This window comes from Seriola aureovittata, chromosome 14, assembly GCF_021018895.1.
Source record: "Seriola aureovittata isolate HTS-2021-v1 ecotype China chromosome 14, ASM2101889v1, whole genome shotgun sequence".
Lineage (NCBI taxonomy): Eukaryota > Metazoa > Chordata > Actinopteri > Carangiformes > Carangidae > Seriola > Seriola aureovittata.
The window spans coordinates 13687898-13706883 of NC_079377.1; the positions used below are offsets into that span (position 1 = coordinate 13687898).

The 18986-nt window shown below is 41.4% G+C and overlaps 1 protein-coding gene across 1 annotated transcript; it reads left to right on the top strand.

The window, feature by feature from the left end:
* Positions 1-604: 604 nt before the first annotated feature.
* Positions 605-18927, top strand: pdzd7a (PDZ domain containing 7a). The gene is made up of 18 exons (XM_056395409.1): positions 605-903; positions 1149-1225; positions 2180-2382; positions 2732-3006; positions 3094-3231; positions 3388-3562; positions 4030-4206; positions 4345-4492; positions 6346-6406; positions 7054-7584; positions 9063-9218; positions 10282-10454; positions 11058-11149; positions 11246-11337; positions 11772-11840; positions 13146-13799; positions 14192-14292; positions 17668-18927. The coding sequence occupies exons 4-18, from the start codon at positions 2814-2816 to the stop codon at positions 17830-17832; spliced, it is 2925 nt and encodes a 974-aa protein (XP_056251384.1). The 5' UTR covers positions 605-903; positions 1149-1225; positions 2180-2382; positions 2732-2813; the 3' UTR covers positions 17833-18927.
* Positions 18928-18986: the final 59 nt, after the last annotated feature.

Sequence of the window (18986 nt, forward strand, 5' to 3'; positions counted from 1 at the left end):
TGGTTAGAAAAACAACTGACAAAGTTATCAACCAGCCCAGAAAAAGTCATTTAAATGTGTTAAATACAACATAACCTTTGGGTAATCGACAAAGTATCGGAACGATTTAAAATAAAATTCATAATTTGAGTGAATGCATTCAGCTAAGTAAGGTAATGCTTCTTAAAAAGTAAAAGTAGATGTTATATGGAAAATCATTACTATCAATATGTAAGCAGCATTTTACTGTAATTTTAAGCAAATTTAGTCACAGGCTATTTTATAAACCCTTCATCTGAGTTGTATGTAAAGTCATAGTCTGCAAAGTAACTAGTGCCTAAAGTACCTGTACTACCATTTTAATTGGGTAAGTGTATTTTATCAATTTCCACCACTTGAAGTAACTAGTGAAAGGGTTAAGAGTGCTTTGATTTATTACTTTTAACTTTACTTTTCTGTCTTGATTTTTTTGTTAATAATGTTGTCAAAATAATAATATTTTGAAGTAAAACAACCCTTATGATGGTCTGACTTTAAAATGAGATAAAGGCATGACATGACACCGCTGACCACCGGGTGGGGTTGTTTATCCATCTCAGTGGCGTGGTCAGGGCAGTCTGGGAGATCCACCGCTCCGTTTTTCCACCTACATCTGGAGTCTTACTGAAATATAATTAATAACAAGGTTTACCTGAGGACAAGCTGCTATAGACTTGAGTCAGTGGTACAGTAATATTGTGCAATTAGTGTGCTTAATCATCACTGGTCCGGCGCTAATGGCTGCACAGCTGCAGGGGCTTTATGTAAAAGGCTTACACCTCTTAAGACAATAATGGTCGCCTGGAGAACAAATGAGGTGACACTAATACTCCGGAGGTGACGCGGATCAGTCCGAGCTCATTCAGCACAACATGGACACAACAGGTAATGCTGTCATGCTTTGTTCACTTTATTTTGAATGCAAACTAATGATGTTACATTTTTTTGTAATGTTTCGCGGTTGAATGTGTCAGCATGAGTAAGTTTAGACATAAATTCCGAAAGAAGACGCGTTAAAGTTTTAACGATACCGCTCGCTGTGGCAGATGTTGTCTACAACTTAGTTACTTTATGAACGTGAATGAATTTATGTTCAGTCCAAACTAATGCACTTGTTTACTATCTCTTAGTCGCTGTCCATGGTGCTGATTGATAGAAAAAACACTGATGAAGTTCAAGGAGAGAACATTGTTACGTCTGTGGTCAGGTGGGATATGGTACCACTTTCTAATAGCACATCACTTATAATGGGGGTTTAAAGGGCTGTAATTAATATGGATGTTGAGTAGTTAATACACTGTTTACTAATTATTTATTGATCAGTTATAAGCTTTTTAGTTGACAGGTTGTGAAAAATCCTCCCTCACCAGACACTTGTCTTTTTTCATTAGGGAGACCCCTCTCTCAGGAAAAGGGCTGCAGGACATCTGGACAAAGCCCAATGTCATAGTAATATTTATAACTGCAAACCTGATAACATTAGTGTAACTCCTAAGTACTCATTAATAGTTTACCAACATTTAAAACTGTGACATTACTGAATAGAAACACAGCCGTGTTGTAACCAAAGCATGTTATTTAAAATGGACACTGTAATGAAAGAGAGTCTTTATTCAAACAACAGAAGAATGCAATAAAACTTTCTCTTCACTCTAACCACCAACACTTCACATTTACTGTAGCCTATTGTTGTCTCTGCATTTGTGCTATTTTAAGTTTTGGATATAAATCAAACTCTATGTATAAGTTAATAAATTATTATAGTAAGTCTGCTGTTGCAAGTATTAATAAGATGTTCATAAGTGAATTTTAGTCCAGTTGATAAATTACAGAGCTTTAAAGTTTAAAGACAAGCAAAACGTCACGCTATAGGACGATTTTCCATAACCTGGCAACTCAAAAGTTGTTCCTATTAATGGTTTATAACCATCTATAAAGCATTAGTAAAGGATTTATTAACCATTAATGAAACCATGAATTATAGCTTAAAAGCCCTTCATTAGAAAATGGTTCCCTATTTTCTATTCAAATTTATTTTTTCAATTCAAGGTTGCAAGTTATGGTCATAACTGTATCACAATGAGGGAGTTTTATTATCCCATCTGGAACTTCTGAGTCCACATTACCTATGACAGCATATTGTTTATTCTTCTCACAACAGATATCCATTTAATTAAACATGACCCGAGGGGAATCACCATGCACTGCTGACTTCTGTGCAGACAGGCCCGCAGCCTCTCAGCTGCAGCAGGGGGAAACGGCCCGGCACCATGGACTCTAAGGAGAAGGACTCAGAGGCTGCACAGGAATCCAGTGGATTACACCATTTTCTAACCTACAAAGAAATTTAGGATTTGATCCTGGGTAAGAAAATTGGAAATCCAGTATCCATCGTTCAGTCATGGAGCGCCATCCTTTTCAAATGAGTTTGATTTCGAATGATGTTTGTTCATTCAGCTGTGTCGAATCAGCTTAGCTTTGAGCTTTTCTATGTCACATTGTCTCCTTTGAATTCTAATTCTTATTCTTATATAAGCCTCATTTATGGTCTGAACCTGGTTTCAGTGAAGATCATTGATGTTACCTACAGCTTTGTAAGTCTGCTGCTCCAGTGAAGATCAACTCTAGTATTTTATCATCCACTTTGGACCAGCAGTTGCAAAAAAGCCCAGTTCACCTTACCTGTCCCCCACCTTCTATCCCCCAATCCTAGGCTGCACCTCTTCCATCCTGACAGCAGACCCCAGATATCCTCCTGTCTGGATGACTAAGGGAAGAATTGCCAAACACATAGCATGGCTCACTCCGCTCACCCCTTTGGCTGGAGGGAGATGACAAACGGAGGGGGGCACCCCCATTCCCACAATGGAGGCCAGACCGGGGGTTCCCACAGCACCACGCGCTACATGCTGAAGAAACAGCACCGCCACAGACGCAGGTCCTCCTCACCGATGGGCAGGGTCATTCTCATAAACGCCCCTGTTGATGGTGAGGTCCGGACATGATGACGGTGCTCTGTTACCATGGACCTTTATGGCAGGTAGATGTTACTGTGTGTTGTGGTTTTGTTTGCAGGAGGAGATGACTGTGAAGACATTCACACAGTGACCGTAGATAAGAGTCCCGATGGGCGTCTGGGTTTCAGTGTCCGTGGAGGCTCTGAACATGGGCTTGGCATATTTGTCAGCAAGGTGGAGGACGACAGCTCTGCAGGTTAGGAGGATGTGTGCATGTGTCCTGTGTGTATGTGTGTGTGTGTGTGTGTGTGTGTGTGTGTGTGTGTGTCTCAGGGCGATGGCAAGCTTATTTTTCATTGTGTTTACATGTGGGTATGTGTCATGTCATCCTGACTTCCCCCTGTGTCTGCAGCACAGGCTGGGCTGACTGTGGGCGATAAGCTGGTGGAGGTGAACGGGGTCAGCCTGGAGAGCATCACCATGAGCAGCGCTGTGAAGGTCCTGACAGGAAACAACAGGCTTAGAATGGTGGTGAGACGGGTGGGCAAGATCCCTGGCATCCGCTACTCCAAGGAGAAGACTACATGGTGAGGCCAAATGTCTCACATTTGTCAATGTGAATAAGGCTGCCAAAATGACATTTAATCACAATTAAATATTTGCCCTAGATAGTTAATTCTACAGCTTTACAAACAGTAATTTTCTTTTATGACTGTCTATACTTTTCTGGATATACTATTATGTAAAGTTCAGACTACAGCCTTATTGTTATCACCACTGACCTTTGCATGGCTCTTGTTTTATGTCGTCTTGTCACTTGACTGTAGCTCACACTGGTTATCTTTCTTTTGGGATATACTTTATCTTGGTTTCATGTAGCAGCAGTGGATGGATTACCGCTGTGACCTTTATGGCTATTTGATTACCCGCCACTGACACCCCTGAGCCCGGTGGAGAAAGGGAAATCAGTTTATGTAAATGTTTTCATGTGGGCATATATACCCTCTTCTGCATATGTGTGTGTGTGTGTGTGTGTGTGTGTGTGTGTGTGTAGGGTGGATCTGATTCACCGGCGGATGGTAGTGGAGGAGAGCGGTCGGACACCATCAGAGGCCAGTTCGGACAGCGCTCTCCGCAGGATTGTACATCTCTTCACCACGTCAGATGACTACTGTTTGGGCTTCAACATCAGAGGAGGCAAAGAGTTCGGACTGGGGATTTATGTTTCTAAGTATGAGCCAAGTCAAGTTTGAAATACGCTCAGCTTTTGTTCAAATGTCAGTCAACATCAGATAGATATAATTGGTTGATTGTTCATACAGCGGAGCCCAGGTTCAACCCACCCTGCCTTTATACATTTTCTGTTCAGGCTGGACCCAGGTGGGCTCGCAGAACAGCATGGCATCAAGATGGGTGATCAAATCCTTGCAGCCAATGGGGTGAGCTTTGACAACATCACCCACAGCAATGCAGTCGAGGTCCTGAAGAGCCACACCCATGTGATGCTGACCATTAGGGTGAGAGACAATTTTCCACATAAGCTTGAGGTCAAATTTAAAGCTGCACTAATCTGTAGTTTTCATATTCATAATGGACCAAACAGTGTAGTTCCACTCAGCTCTGTGGAACATTTTAGCCTCTCAAAGCTCATTGTTTTGGGTTTACAATCCACAACTTCAGTGTTATGGCTCACTCTCACATCCACCACAAAACAGCACACACACAGTAGTTAGGAACTAGCTGGTGAACATACTGGGTGCCACATATTTGCATCAGGAGTTGATGGAGAGCAAAACAGAGCTAAAAGGAGAGTGAATATCAAACATACACTTATCTGGTGGACAGAGACGCTGAATGTTGATGTTGCTCCATGCCTGCTAGATTTGTAAATGAGCAATTTGCTAACACGTTAACCACTTCAGCTTTACAACGTCCAAATATGTAAAATTTTGCTTACCCTAACCCTCAAGTGTCCCAAAAAAAATCAGTTAATGCAGGATTCTCTCAGGAAATCTGGTTTCAGATATGTGGTTCTGTGCACACCTGCAGTGCAGTGTTGTGTGGAAGTGTTAGTCATTTGCTCAGGTTTAAACATAATTGATTGGGTGCTTTAAGTGGCTTGACACAATAATAAATGTTACAGCGTGTTAAACAACACCAGCTCTTCTCAGGAGGGGACAGAATGAGCCTGCACAGCAGAGCAGACAGCTGGCTTACAGCCCTTGAAGTCCTTGTGTGTGTCTGTGTATTCACGCATGTGTGCAAGGCCGCGTCACTTAACCTGTGTCGTTTTTAGATAGAGGAATTGTGTGCATGTTTGTGTCTATGAATAGACATATGTGTGTTGTGCAATGCGTTTGAGTGTGTGTAAGCTCGCTCTCTTAGCTCTCTAACATTGCTGCATGCTCATTTTACTCCTCTGATCTCAGGTTCCACGTGTGAAAAACAGCCAGGGACGACGTTCATTATTCAAAGGCAGTCAGGGATCAGGTTATAATCAACAGAAAGCCTAATTTTATGTCTTCCTTCTGTCCTGTATTGCACACATATATAGGTCAGACCACGCATAGTGGAGCCAAGGTTAATGTTGGTTGCAAAACACTCACACCAGTGCATCTAAGGCTTTTGTGGAACGTTGTAGATGTATTCTTGAGTGTCTTCTCTTTGACCTTAAGCTGTCTATTGGTTAACAATCCCCTAAAATGGATAGTATATAGAAGTAAGTATAATAGAGGCCAACACTTTTAGGCTATACTGTCCAGAATTGAAGATATCTAACAGAGCAACCTGTGCACTGACACTGTTTTTATGGATGGAGATGTCGGCCTGTCGGTCAGTCCACCACTGTGGTCCTAACATAAATATCTCAACAACTGTTGAAGGATTGTTATGGATTTTTTGTACGGACATTCATGGTGTCCAGAGGCTGAATCCTAGTGACTTTGATGAGCCCTTGATCTTTCCTTTAGTGCCACCATGAGGTTACATTAGTAATTTTGAGTGAAATGTCTCAAAAATTTATTGATTGATTGATTGTCATATATTTGACACAGACATTCACACATTCATACAGACAGTCACATTAGACCCTAAGGGTGACTTTGATGATCAATAACTTCATGTAGGGCCATCATCAGGTCAGATTATCCATTTATCCAATACTTTGGTCACAATGTGAATGTCTGTGTCCCACAAGTAGCCAAAACCTACAGTATTAAAAAAATGTAAATTAACAAATCTCATTCAAGCTCATTCTTAAGCTTGAGTTTTTATCTGATTGTCAATGAAACAATGAGATGCCGCTTCCTTTGTTGTTTTTAGTCTGATTATGTGGACTAGTTCATATTCTTGTGTTTTTGCACTTCAACAGGAAGCTGGGAGATATCCTGCTTACAAGGAGATGGTGGCAGAATACGGCTGGCTCGACAAGTGTATGTTGACTGTTCCAAAAATTGTATTTATCACAAAATATGATTTTACAAGTGTAGAGACAGTGTTTAGCAAAATAATGAAGATGTGACCTGATGATTTCGAGTTTAAAATTCTTATTTACATTTGCAGTGCCACATGTTGGATTCTTCTAGGAAACCTTACTTAAAAAAGGGAACATTGGCCACATGTAGTCTGCCTGTTCTAAAACCCTGTCATTCAATTTATTCACAGGACTCAAACTCCTTGTTTTCCACTAAGATATGAGCACTTCTGAAAACAGGCAGAGATTAATTCAGTGTACTCAGAGCACAACCTGACATCTGGGTCAAGATGCAGAGTCATTTTGGAGTTTCATTTAAGAAAAAAACAGAAGAACCCCTGGTTCATGTTCGGTCTATCAAAAGCTTAGAGGATTAACAGGACACAAGGGCAGACAGGTTTTAATCCAGACAAAGCAGACTGTGTAAAAAAAAGAAAGAAATGAAGCTTGCTGTACAAATCTTATTCACTTTAGCAGCTTTTGTGTGTATGTGAGTGTGTTGTTGGAGCAACTGGACAGTTTCATAATGTAATGCACTTGCACAATATTACTTTAAACACACTCTAATCCCCATACTTCATTTTAATTCTGGATTGTTTTCGACAGTGGCCAATGGGGGCCCTGCTCCATCCTCCCAGGGTTCAGACTCCAACTCCTCTGCGTCCTCGCTGTCCTCCAGCACCCCTCTCAGCTCCCTCAGTGGTCTCTCCCAGGTCCTTTTCCCTCCTGTCTTTGGCACAGAGATGGTAGACGTTGCCATCTCCACAGAGGACCGCTCTCGATGTCCAAGCAGCACTGAGCGAACTGCTGACACCGCCATACAGACTGACCCCCACCCTCCAATCTTCGTGGACAACTCCTCTACCCACAATGGGTCGTACCCTGACAGGCTGGTTGCCACAGAAAGCAGTCGGACTGTAGGTGCCACAGTGCTGCTGAAGGACACAGTCATACGTGGGAAAGGGGAAGGACCGAGGGAGATGGGAGGAGTCGGGGAAGGAGGGCGGGGACGGACAAGGACGCTGTCAACTGGGGACCAGGAAGTTGTGAAACACTCACCTAAGACGGCAGCGCTGATGGCTCTGAGCAGACCAAGGAAACCCATCAGACGTTCCCAGAGCCACATCACTGTGTCAGGTGAGACTTGCAGGCTCAATAAAATTTGCTAAACAAAAATGGCGTAACATATAAAAAGTCATTTTAGAAACAGCATCTTAATTACATAGTTTGACTAATAGAGAGCACTGGTGAGTTTATTTTTCAACTGCAAAATGTCCAGGATATATCTTGGTCATGTCATGATTTTGGTCATCAAAATTATTATTAAAGTATTTATATTTATATAAACAATCTCGACCCAAGCTAGCAGCTCTGTGAGGCTGTAATGCTCATTGTGAAGAAAAGCAAACTGTTGAACAAAAGTTGAGATACAAAATTTGTTTTTTTTTTAACAGTTGTGGAACGATTGGCCAATGTATCACTGTCAGATTTTATAGACTCCTATATATCCAGAATCAGTCAGGCTATACTCTGTATTGTGGTTGTTGATTGTAGTGGCAGTATCATCCATCTCAACAGAGAAATCAGCTTTTCTTGAATAATAGCACAGTGAGTGCTGCGGCCACAGTCAGGTTCAGTTCTTGAGCTGATTTTTGTTACAGTGCCTGCATTCACTGTGTAATGAGATCCACTCTCAAACATCCTCTTCAGATCTTTCTGCAGGGCAGCAGCCAGTTTAATGACCCCTTGTCCCTCTATCACTCTAGGAAGTATACAAGAACATCCAGACTCCACATGGCTGATTTAAGCTGCAGCCAGAATTTGTCCAAGAGCACAAAGTTAATGCAGCCTCATGATTAATCACTGCCCTTTACTCTCACTTGCTGTACCTCTGTGAGAAATGAATAAGAACAAGCATATGGAGAAATATCCATCCAAACCTTGGCGGGGCTGTTGAGTTATTAGCCTTTCCTTTTCAATTTATCCAGCTCATTCATACCTCCAGGACCTGGTGGAGGCTTGAGGGCAAAGCCCAGGGCTGATTGGGCATTTGTTATGTAAGCTGGAGCACTTCACTGTAGTGCTCTCAATAGATGGGGGTGTGTTGAGGTTGGTGTAGCTGTAATTCATCAGTGTTACTGTGATACTTTCCACAGTGGCAGATTTACTGCAGTGAACAGAGGAGCTGACTAGAATAGAGATGAACAGTCAAAACTCATAAAGGAGAGTGTGTATCACCCAGTGTTATTGGCTAACTGTTAACAATAGAAGAGTACAAAGCCTAATGAATTGTGTTTTCAACACCCCACACTGATATGCAGAATGTCCTATTCTTGCTATGGTTCATCAACACTTGTGGACGATTTTTGTAGATTAACTGCAGCAAGGGTTACATGCAACTGCCACCTCTAAATTAGCTGGAATTACTGAAATTACTTATTTACATTAAAGTAAAAGTCTGTGCAGGCTCCACACACAATGTTAAAATCAGTTCAAATAAGTCATATTTCAAAGCATTTATTTGGCAAATCTATCTGCATTGACTAGCTATATTGATGTAGAGGGACTTAGCATTGAATCAACTCTATTTTGTCATCTTTTTGTCCCTTCTTTAGAGGACCGACAGAAGAAGAAGAGGCAGCAGAAGGAGAAGAGCTCGGCAGGGGGTAAAACTAGCCTGCAGCGCTCCAAAACCTTTGTCAACCTGTTATTTAAGAAGGACCGTAAAGAGAAGTGCAGCTCTAAGTCACAATCCCACCACGCTGACAAAGGTGAGACTGCAGTCACGTGACATTTTTTTGTCTTTTTCCCTGGCACATGTTCTGATTCCTACAAAGCAAAATCTAGTCTAATGTTTTTGAGCATTTGAGGTTTCCATGAAGCTTAAAATTTCTGTTTGCATATAAGTATAAGTGGTCATATGTGTTGGGGAAAATATAAGTCATAGATGGTTAGGTGAAATGTTTATTTTGTATGAATTATTTATTCTTATTTAACATCTTACAGTGTAATATACATGATGCTCAGGACAAATTGGTCCTATGTTGATTTTTCATACAGACCTAAATTAGAAACACATTGTCTCATGAAAAACGACTACATGTAGAGTTGTATTTGAAGCAGAATATAACCAAAGGTTGAGAATCTCTGTGCGGACAGTTCTGTTCAGGTACCTGAGATTATCTATATAAACAGGCAGATTTACTGGTCTCGGTGAAGAGAAAAGACTTTGCTTGAGTGCTAAAGCCCATTTCATGTTTTCTTTCTTAATTATATGTTGATTAAAGAGCTGGATTTGTAAAATTTCCTTAATTTTTGTTGAGTTTTCGGAATGGAGTAAGAAACTTTTTTGTGTTTTTGGAAGGGAAGATTTTTTACTGCATTATATTTATAAAGCTTGGAAAATAAAACAAAGTTCTTTGTTTGCAATGTAATGTTATATGTAGACAGACATGTTCTTGTCTGACAAATGTTATTCCTCTGCAAATGTATTTGTGGTGTCTTATAAGTTCATGTGGGCAGGGTTTCACATTTGCATGACAAACTAACTGCACACTTTTCAAAAACTCATGGCACTGTCATCATAATTTGGGGTTACATCCACTGAATATTGAAATAAACTAATTAAAAATCTTCCCCTGAGTGGGTAAATGTTTACTTGTGTCCAGGTAATGTAATTTGCTCTGAGCATATTAGTGTCAAGGTAATGATGTGGTAATGAATAATTGTGAAATGGTTGACTTCCACTGGAAATAGATTTAAAGCATTTGATGCCATCTGCAGATTTTCTTGTTTGCATCTTTTTTTATTTCAGCTGTAACTTTAATTCCTTAGATAAGGAGAGGGGTCGAACTTTCCAGCTCTTGACCTCCCCGAGGGAATCCCGCGCTGGGGTTAGAAGCAACAGCCCGCAGCCCCGACCCGAGACCCTGCAGTACATAGAGGACATGGCAAAGAAACTGCTCAGCCAGGATGAGGTGGCTGCTGTGATGAGACACTGTCAGCGGGTGAGCTCCTGATCTCTAACACCTCAGTCGTACTCTCCTGTGTGCCTGTGTGTGTGTTTTTTCCCGCCACTGAATGAAAATCACCTGGACTACTGGAAGGCTTAAGTGTGCTGTATTGTTGCCTGAGTGTCCTTTAGTGATAGATGTGTCTGGCAGTGACTGTGACAAAAGACGGATTTTGGCCTGTCATTTATGATTAGCATCAAATATCAGCCGTCATCTGATCCCCTTGTCTCTCTTGGGCCATCTCACACTCATTGGCCAATTTCAGCGGATCAGCTCCTCGGTCGGCCCTTTGCCACCACTGCAGAGGATATCAAGTCCACTTAGAGCACAGTATTATGAATGACCTCTTAATATAATATTTAACACCACTGAAAACAGCTGAGTGCAGTGTTGTTCTTAGAAAGGTCTATGTTTAATGTGCATACAGAATATCAGAAGACAACCCAAACCCCAATCTAAAAATGTACTTGTGTGAAGAAAACCGACTATAAATATACCATACTGAAACTGAACTATAAGTGTAAAATTGGAATCCTTGAGTTGTCTTTTTCTTATTCTTCTCCTCTAATTTTCACACCAATCTCATCTCTTCTTCAGTTTTTGTCTGACAATGTGATTGAGGATTTAGTACGTCCCCTTTTGGCAATTTTGGACAGGCCAGAAAAACTGCTGCTTCTCAGAGAAATAAGGTGAGATACACAGAGTATTTGTACAGTATAATACTGTTTGTATATGTATACATACTCTATAAGTATGTGTTATTGATGTGAGCATATCCTCTGCAGAATGCTGATACCTACGACTGAGTTGGGCCGGTTTGACAGCATGGTCATGCCCTTTGAGCTAGAGGCGTATGACATTCTCAAGAGTCGCTCCAGTAAGCAGAGGAATGTACTTAACAACATGTTTTTTTAATTGATGCAGCTTCTGTTTGCATGAAAGCAAGGGTGTAGGGTTGGTCACAGAAGTGGGTGGTAGTCACAGATTCTTCAACAAAAAAAAAAAATTTGAAACCCCCCCCCCGGAATTCAAATAGAAATTAAAAAGAAATTGAAGGGTCTTTTTTCTTACCTGAAAAGTGTAAAACAAAGTAACTCACTGCTACTCATACAGCTTACTGTAATTGCTGAATATAATTATAATATAATTATAATATATAATGAATGTAATAATTGAAAATGACCCAGCTGAATATATTAATATCTATATCAGCTCATCTCATCCTAAAAGAGTAAGAAATGTAGTCGTTAAAAAACACAGGGAAGATTACACAAAGCAAAAAAATTTATTTATTTGTTTATTTCTTCTTAGTGCGTTCACCAGCTCTGCGCTCCCCTCGCAGTGGAACCCCTCGACGTCACCTCATCACCCCAATCCCAGGTACATGAGCCTTTTCTCTTCTTTTTCTTTCTAGACCTCACCTCTTTCTTCTTACTCTCTCTCTGTCTGGTTGATGGCCTTTCTCTCATCCCAAAGGAATACGAGATACACAAGGGGCTTAAACCTCTCACCTTTCCTTTCCTTCTTCTTACCCGCTCCTCACCTCACTTCTTTCCTGCCTCGTCTCTTGTCCCTGGTGTCAAACTGAAACAGCTCCTATCCCTGGCATCCCATACGCACATATCCACCCCCCGACCTCCAATAAAACACACATAAACACACAGACACAGACACAGACACAGACACACACATTAAATATATCAGGTTTCCTGTGCCTGCGCTGGAGCGGAGGCTTGTGTTACATCTCTGTGGCCTACAGAAAGGACCAAGACGTGGCTGGTTGGCCGGTGTGACACTTCAACAATGCAAAGATGCTTTGAGCATTTTCCTCTTTCAACAGCCATTGAGACACAATCAATAGAGTCTCACTTAGACCGACTGCAGCCATCTCACTTTCTGAGGGCGCTGGTTAGGGGTCAAAGGTTCAGCATCATGATAGCAGAAGGAAGCTGACATGGCGTCACTGTGGTGCCAGTGTTTAGGAAGGTTGAGATGGCTGACCTTATATCGCAACATGCAGTGTTGGGTTTTTGACATGTTTTGTCCTGTTTAGGAGTTGTATATCTGACTCCCTGACTTCTCAATAAACTACTGAATTATACCTCACCAAACAGTATAGTTAGCCCCGAGGGAGGAGAAATTGGATATCAGAAGAGGTTAGAGGTGGACTTGTGCCGCACTGAATGTCAGTTTGATGCTGTGTTTCAGTTTTTCTTTCGTAAACTAATGTTCAAAGCAACTGCTCTCCAGCTACTGGTCAGGTGTGTTCTGCAAGGGGGACAATTAAAAGCCAAAAAAGGGTCTCATGCACTCTGAAAGATGTCCCACAATTCCCCTTTCTCTTCACTGTCTTTAGTATAGAGAAACATCCCAGGTATTTCTACCTACCCAATGAGAAGAGTGCAAGTGATGTTGGAGGTTGAGTTGCATTGTGGGTAATGAAGCATCAGATTTTGACAAAAAAAATGCATGAAAATAAAAGGACAATATCTCTGGTTCTGCTGCATCGATCTGTCCATCATGAGTCTATGTTATAGGAGTGAAATGCTATATCAGTGGAGGTATCTTTTAGCTCATGCTGACCTGCTGCTTTGACTCTGAATAATCTTCATTTCACAGAAGTTCCACATCTGGAGGAAAATTCTACTTTTGCTTTTTTTTTTTACTGTTTTTATGTTTGTCCAGACTACAGGGGTGGGTTCCACCTCCAGCCGGTCCATGACACACCGCGGGAGCGTCAGTTGATTGAGGAGCTGGAGAGACTGCGTTTGTCTGGAAAGCAGTCAGGCCATCTGCCTCCATCCCGTGCCTTCACTCCCTTGCTGGATGTACCTGTGGACAGCTACTTCTCCTCCACTGTCCATTCCCTGAGCCCCTCACCCACCCACAGCTTCCTCCTCACAGAATCACCACACAGCACCCAACGTGGGCGACAACCCCATCGCTCCCCAAACAGAAGAGAGAACGGGGATGAGGTCTCCTTATTGTCCGTGTCTGACCGAGGAGATGTGGCTCCTGAACGAGGGAGGTCACCTGTGAGGAACGGCCGTGGGCGAGTGAGGAGGGAGGCCAGTCCTGACAGTGTAGATGGCAGAAGGAGCAGGCAGGAGGGCTTCACAGAGGTCAGCGTACGTGTTCCTTCACAGCAGGGAGGGAGAACTCCACTGGCTGATGTATTTGAGCCCTCAACAGACAAAAGCCCCTCCACAGGCAGAGGGAGCAGTCAGCAGGTAAATAGACATTTACAAAATGGTCACGGTGTGAGAAGAAGAGCAGCTCTGCCACCTGAGGAATATGAAATTGCCACTTTGACCATCTCAAAGGCCAAGCAGTCACTGGGTGAGTACAAGACAGAAACACATGCATTTTGAAAGCTGATTAAGTGAACTGAATATACTGTATTTTCAGTAATTTCTTGGTGCCAGCATTTAAAATTGTTTTAAATCTGTGAACATGTTTGTTCAATATGCTTGCGAGCAGAATGAAAACTGCCAAACGACTATGTAAAGCTGTCTATTTTAATGTTTGCAGCCTCCCATGTTCATCACATAGCCAGCAGAGGTCAGGGCATCACTTACTACTTAACTGAAAGGGATTTGGAGGAGTCAGATGATTTAAAGTTGGCAGAAAAAGACCAAAGAGATTATGTACACTATGGGACTAGTTATCATACAGAAATCTGGTAACATCAGGCAATCCTTCAGTTTTTTATGATTTTCCTTTGTTTACAGGTATTAGTATCTCTGGAGGCATGGAGTCAAGGGTCCAGCCTGTGATAAAGATTGAGAAAATCTTCCCAGGAGGAGCTGCATCTACAAATGAGGCTCTGAGGGTGAGCAGTAACAGTAGATCATAAAAAAAGAAAAAGATATTTTGCAAAAAATGGGTGGCAATTGAATGACAAAGAACTAAGGAAAAGAAAAATGATGATTATGATTCTAAGCCTTGAGGTAAATTCAACATGTTAAATGTAATTATGTCTTTTTGCCATAAATATTGTGAATGTACTTCTGTTCCTTTATAACACCCTGATTTTAAAGCATATTAGATATCCATCCAGGTTGGAGTGTATTACGTACCTGTCAGACCTCTGTGCATTGGTTATGAGTTGTTGTTGCTATATGTATGCATGTCTATGACAGAGAGGTTGAACGAGTGCAATGAGGAGTGGAGAGGAGATGAGTGGAGAGCATTCTCAAGTAGCCCATCACCTCCATTATTGATGAGGTACATGCATGCTAGCCTGCTAATGTATTGGTAATATATTGCCTGCACAGAAACTTAACAGTCCTCTATGATCTTGGCCTTGTTCACTTAAACACACATGATACACACACTCATTCACTACAGTTAACCACAGGCTAAGTCTTTAAGTTCTAGAGTCAAAGACACAGCGGTCAAACAACACTTGCATTGCAAAAGAAGTGTGTGTGGTTGAAAGTGTCTGAAACCAAATATATACTTGCAATAATACTGTATTTACTCAGACGGGTTAATTTGCATGTGTTTCCCTAACAGCTCAGCTGACATTAGCTGACCTGGTCTAATGCCTGATGAGAGTGTCAAACATCGGGGGGATCCAGTGTCTGCTCAGCCTTTCAAATTCAAAGAACTTCTCTTACAGCATCTTTGTAAACACATACATGCCTACACACACACACATTCACACAAATACCACACATATACACAGACACACATTATGCGCCCAAAGTAAGAGAAGATATAAAATAAGAGAATGTAAAAAAAATAAAAAAAATTGCAACGGGTGAGTAAAGTGTCAGGAATGGCACAGATGGAAAATGAAGCAGGGTATTTATATCGGATGCATAAAAAACCAAAACCTTGAAAAGACTGAAACAATACTAAAAGTCTATAGACATGCTAATGGCTCCGTTTTGTACAAAGGCACAGTGGTGTTTTGAGCTATACGCTTAAATCAGTGTGCTAACATAGTAACAAAATAACAATGCTAACATGCTGATACTAGGCAGATATAATATTTACAATGTTCAATGTTCAATTTGTCTCGTGATGCCAATCCATCCAATAGTTTTTGAGACATTTCACTAAAAACCACAAACCTCAACCTCATGGTGGCGCTAGAGGAGAACTCAGGGGATTACCAAAGTGACTAGGATACGTAATCTTGGAGGCATGAATGTCTGTGCCAGATTTTGTGACAATCCATCAAGCAGATGTTGAGATTTTATTCAGGATAGAGTTCTTGAATAACTGTACCAAATGCCATGTTTCATCTAATGGTTGTAAAGATATTTCAGTCTGGACCAATTGATGGACCAACCAACCGACATACTGACATTGCTATCCCTAAAGCCATGTGACATCAGCATGGCTAAAAACAGAGAAGTTATTGGTTGGAAGCCTCAGATTTGTTATCTGTACCTGACACATCATATTTAGGCATGTCAGCTCGCTTGTATCAGCTCTCTGGCTTAGTACTATCTCCCCCTACTCTGCAAAGGGAAGTGAGACCAGGGCAGCTCAGTGGTAACATGCATCCTGTCTCCTTAGACTCACATGATAACAGACAATCAGTGAAGAATGTTGTTTTGTGCATGTGTGTATGTATATATATATATATATGTGTGTGTGTGTGTGTGTGTGTGTGTGTGTGCGTGCGTGTGTAAGAGCGTGCATGTGTGTGTGTGTGTGGGGTCATGTACACATACTTTCCTGTTCATTAGGCTCTGCCACCTGCTTTTATCTGGACATGAGCCTACATTTAACTGAGTGTGAATAATGGCGTTGTGCCAGTGTGTATTTAACTGTGAATAGTTTTTAATTGGAACTACTGTTCCATTTACTGAAGAAATAGCCCGTTATGAGAACTGTTAATATTGTGTTTTGTGAATTATCCAAAGTAACTGGGACCTGGATTCCGGCTAATTTTTAGCCATGTTAGCGGTGAGGCATCATAGATGGTAATGTTCACCACTCGGATTGTTTCTGTTGTTTAGCCTACCCTCAATGATATATATGGGATGTCTGTATAATGCAGTTTCAACAAAATCTCAACATTAACGCCTTCATGAAGAGAGAATTTATCACAGGAGTTTTGTTAATTTCAGATTTGTGTTCCTAATAAACTGTCAACTGACTACATGTCTGCTCCCATTAGCTAAATAATCTAGTTGAATATATTTGTAATGGCCTGGTAAATGAGCGAATGATTCACTGATCCTTTCCTGCAATCTGTAGTAATTTTTTTACAAGCAATGCTATTTTTGGATTGTGATGTCCATTGGCTAGAAAAGAGGAAACCTCGTAAAGCGCTCCATAAATGGCTGTAAAGAGGATGGGACAGATTAGGCTGCGATTTATTTAATTCAAATAAATTACTTTTCAAAAATGAAAAAGCACTTTTTAATCTCTTCTTTGGTTAAATGGATCTAAATCTTTTGATACTGTTCTCACGGAAGACTGTGAGGTTCATCTGACATGCTGACACCAGACTGTCAGCTGAACTGTATGAAAACCTGTCAGGACAAACACAGGGCAGCACAGATCTAACCTCCTCTCATGCTACCCAAATATATGTGACCTATAACAGAATAATCTGGTACAGAGTACAATCATCTCTTTGTGTCTAATGACTGGAAAGGAAAAGGGAAAGGGAAAAAGATGTGATTGGTGGAGATACAACAATGGCCATCGGCCTTGTGTGTATCTGTGTTATGTGTTACTAACCTTCACTGAGGTTGAGCGCACGAGTCAGGTGCATCCTCGGCAAACGCTGATGACATCAGAGGAAGTTCCTTTCCTCAGGGCTCCAAAGATTCACCACTCTCTGCTCACATCCTGCAGGAAGCACCGAGCAAACGGTTCTAACTGTGCGTGCGTGCGTGTGGTTGTCTCAGTGTATTTTCTTTTTTCAACAACCTCGTGCTGAAGGGGAAACTTCATATGTGCACTTGTGAAGGCCTTCAGTGTGAATATATTAAAGTAACGGGAGCGCCCCCAATTCTCTCTGGCATAAATCAAGTTCTCGCTAAGGGAAACAATCACTGCAGATTCATGGAAACTGTCCATAATCTTGTTGAGACAGATCGCTACAGAAAAAAGGGAAGAAAATGATAAGTAATGTAATCATGAAATATGAGTAATCTAATCCTATCTAATGTTTTTTGGAGTTTACATGGAGCTTTGCATGTTGAATTCATCTGTTTACCTGTGATTGCATCTCCAGGCAGGGTATGAGCTGTTGTCCGTGGACGGTGAGAGTCTGCAGGGAGTGACACATCAGCACGCAGTCGATGTAATCCGCCGCGCATTCAGCAATAAGGCAAAAGACCCGATGGTTTTTGTGGTCAAGGTCCCTACCACCCCTCACCAGCCCCAGGGGACCTGCTGACTAACCTCCGTGGGTCTCACAGCCACACTGCAGCTGAGGCATGAAGGACACCAAAAAACCTACAGCTCCTGTGGGAGTGAATAAACTACAGGATTCACTCTGTAAGAGAAAATATGACACAGGTGGAGCTCTGGTCATAGTGGAGAGGAATGGATGCACGGAAGCATCAACCCTGTTAAAGGCAGAGTTCTGACAAGAAGTGAAGAAATTGGTCGGAAACAAAGAAACATGTTGGAGCGGTTTTTTAAGACTGATAAAGTAGCTTATTTATCAGGATAAAGATTGTTATAAATCACTTTTGCTATGATGAATGTAAGATACTGTGTTGCCCTGTATGACTTTTGTAACATTCTTAGTGTTTTTAGCAAAACATTTTACTGAACGCATACATTGCACATTAACTCAATCAAAAGTAAGCAATTTAGTGTTTTCTAAAGGGTCTTTTATGATAAGATCGTATGGTTCATGAACTCCTCCTTGGTTGAAATTGTGCCACTGTTTGACACGTGGTAACCTTGCCTTGCCTAACCTCTGGGCACTCTGATTGTGAAGCCAGTGGTCTGCACATTTCAGTTGGAGGATCTCAGTCCAGCAGCCGTTCAGGCCCGCCAGAGGGAGATTACCCCAGCCTGCGTTATGAGATTTATAGATTTATACCCAGATTAAACCCCTGTATTATGTCAAAACTGATAGTTTGGGTTTAGTGGATGTCTCTGGGGATTATTACAAATTGCTGCTCAGTAATTTTTGTGCTGTTTTTTTCTGGCAGAAGTGCTTGTGCTCTGGAGCAGTCTGCCACTTTAGAGGCTTAATTACACCATGCTGTGGACTGAGCTTATGCAGACATGTGGAGGAGTTGGAAAAACATGTCAATGAGAAATGCAGGACATGGAGGCCGGTGGCACAGTTTGAATCAAAGTAGGCTGGAGGAGATATGAGCTGGAAGATAACTGGAATATAGTGTGCATAGTGCCTTACTTCTGCAGATGGCCAGTGGGGAAAATACTGAACAAACTTGGTTTTAACAAATGCTAGAAATGCTCAAGGTGAAATGTTTTAATCCAGGCATGCAATTAAAGTTAAAGATGAAATTGAGTGTGTCTATGCCTTTGAGATATTACAGAGTACTTCAGATGTTTGACTTTAATGCAATA

Coding starts and splice junctions, on each gene's coding strand:
- pdzd7a (XM_056395409.1), top strand. CDS start 2,814: ATGGCTCACTCCGCTCACCCCTTTGGCTGGAGGGAGATGACAAACGGA. Junction 3,007..3,093: donor CATAAACGCCCCTGTTGATG/GTGAGGTCCGGA, acceptor TTTTGTTTGCAG/GAGGAGATGACTGTGAAGAC. Junction 4,493..6,345: donor ATGTGATGCTGACCATTAGG/GTGAGAGACAAT, acceptor GCACTTCAACAG/GAAGCTGGGAGATATCCTGC.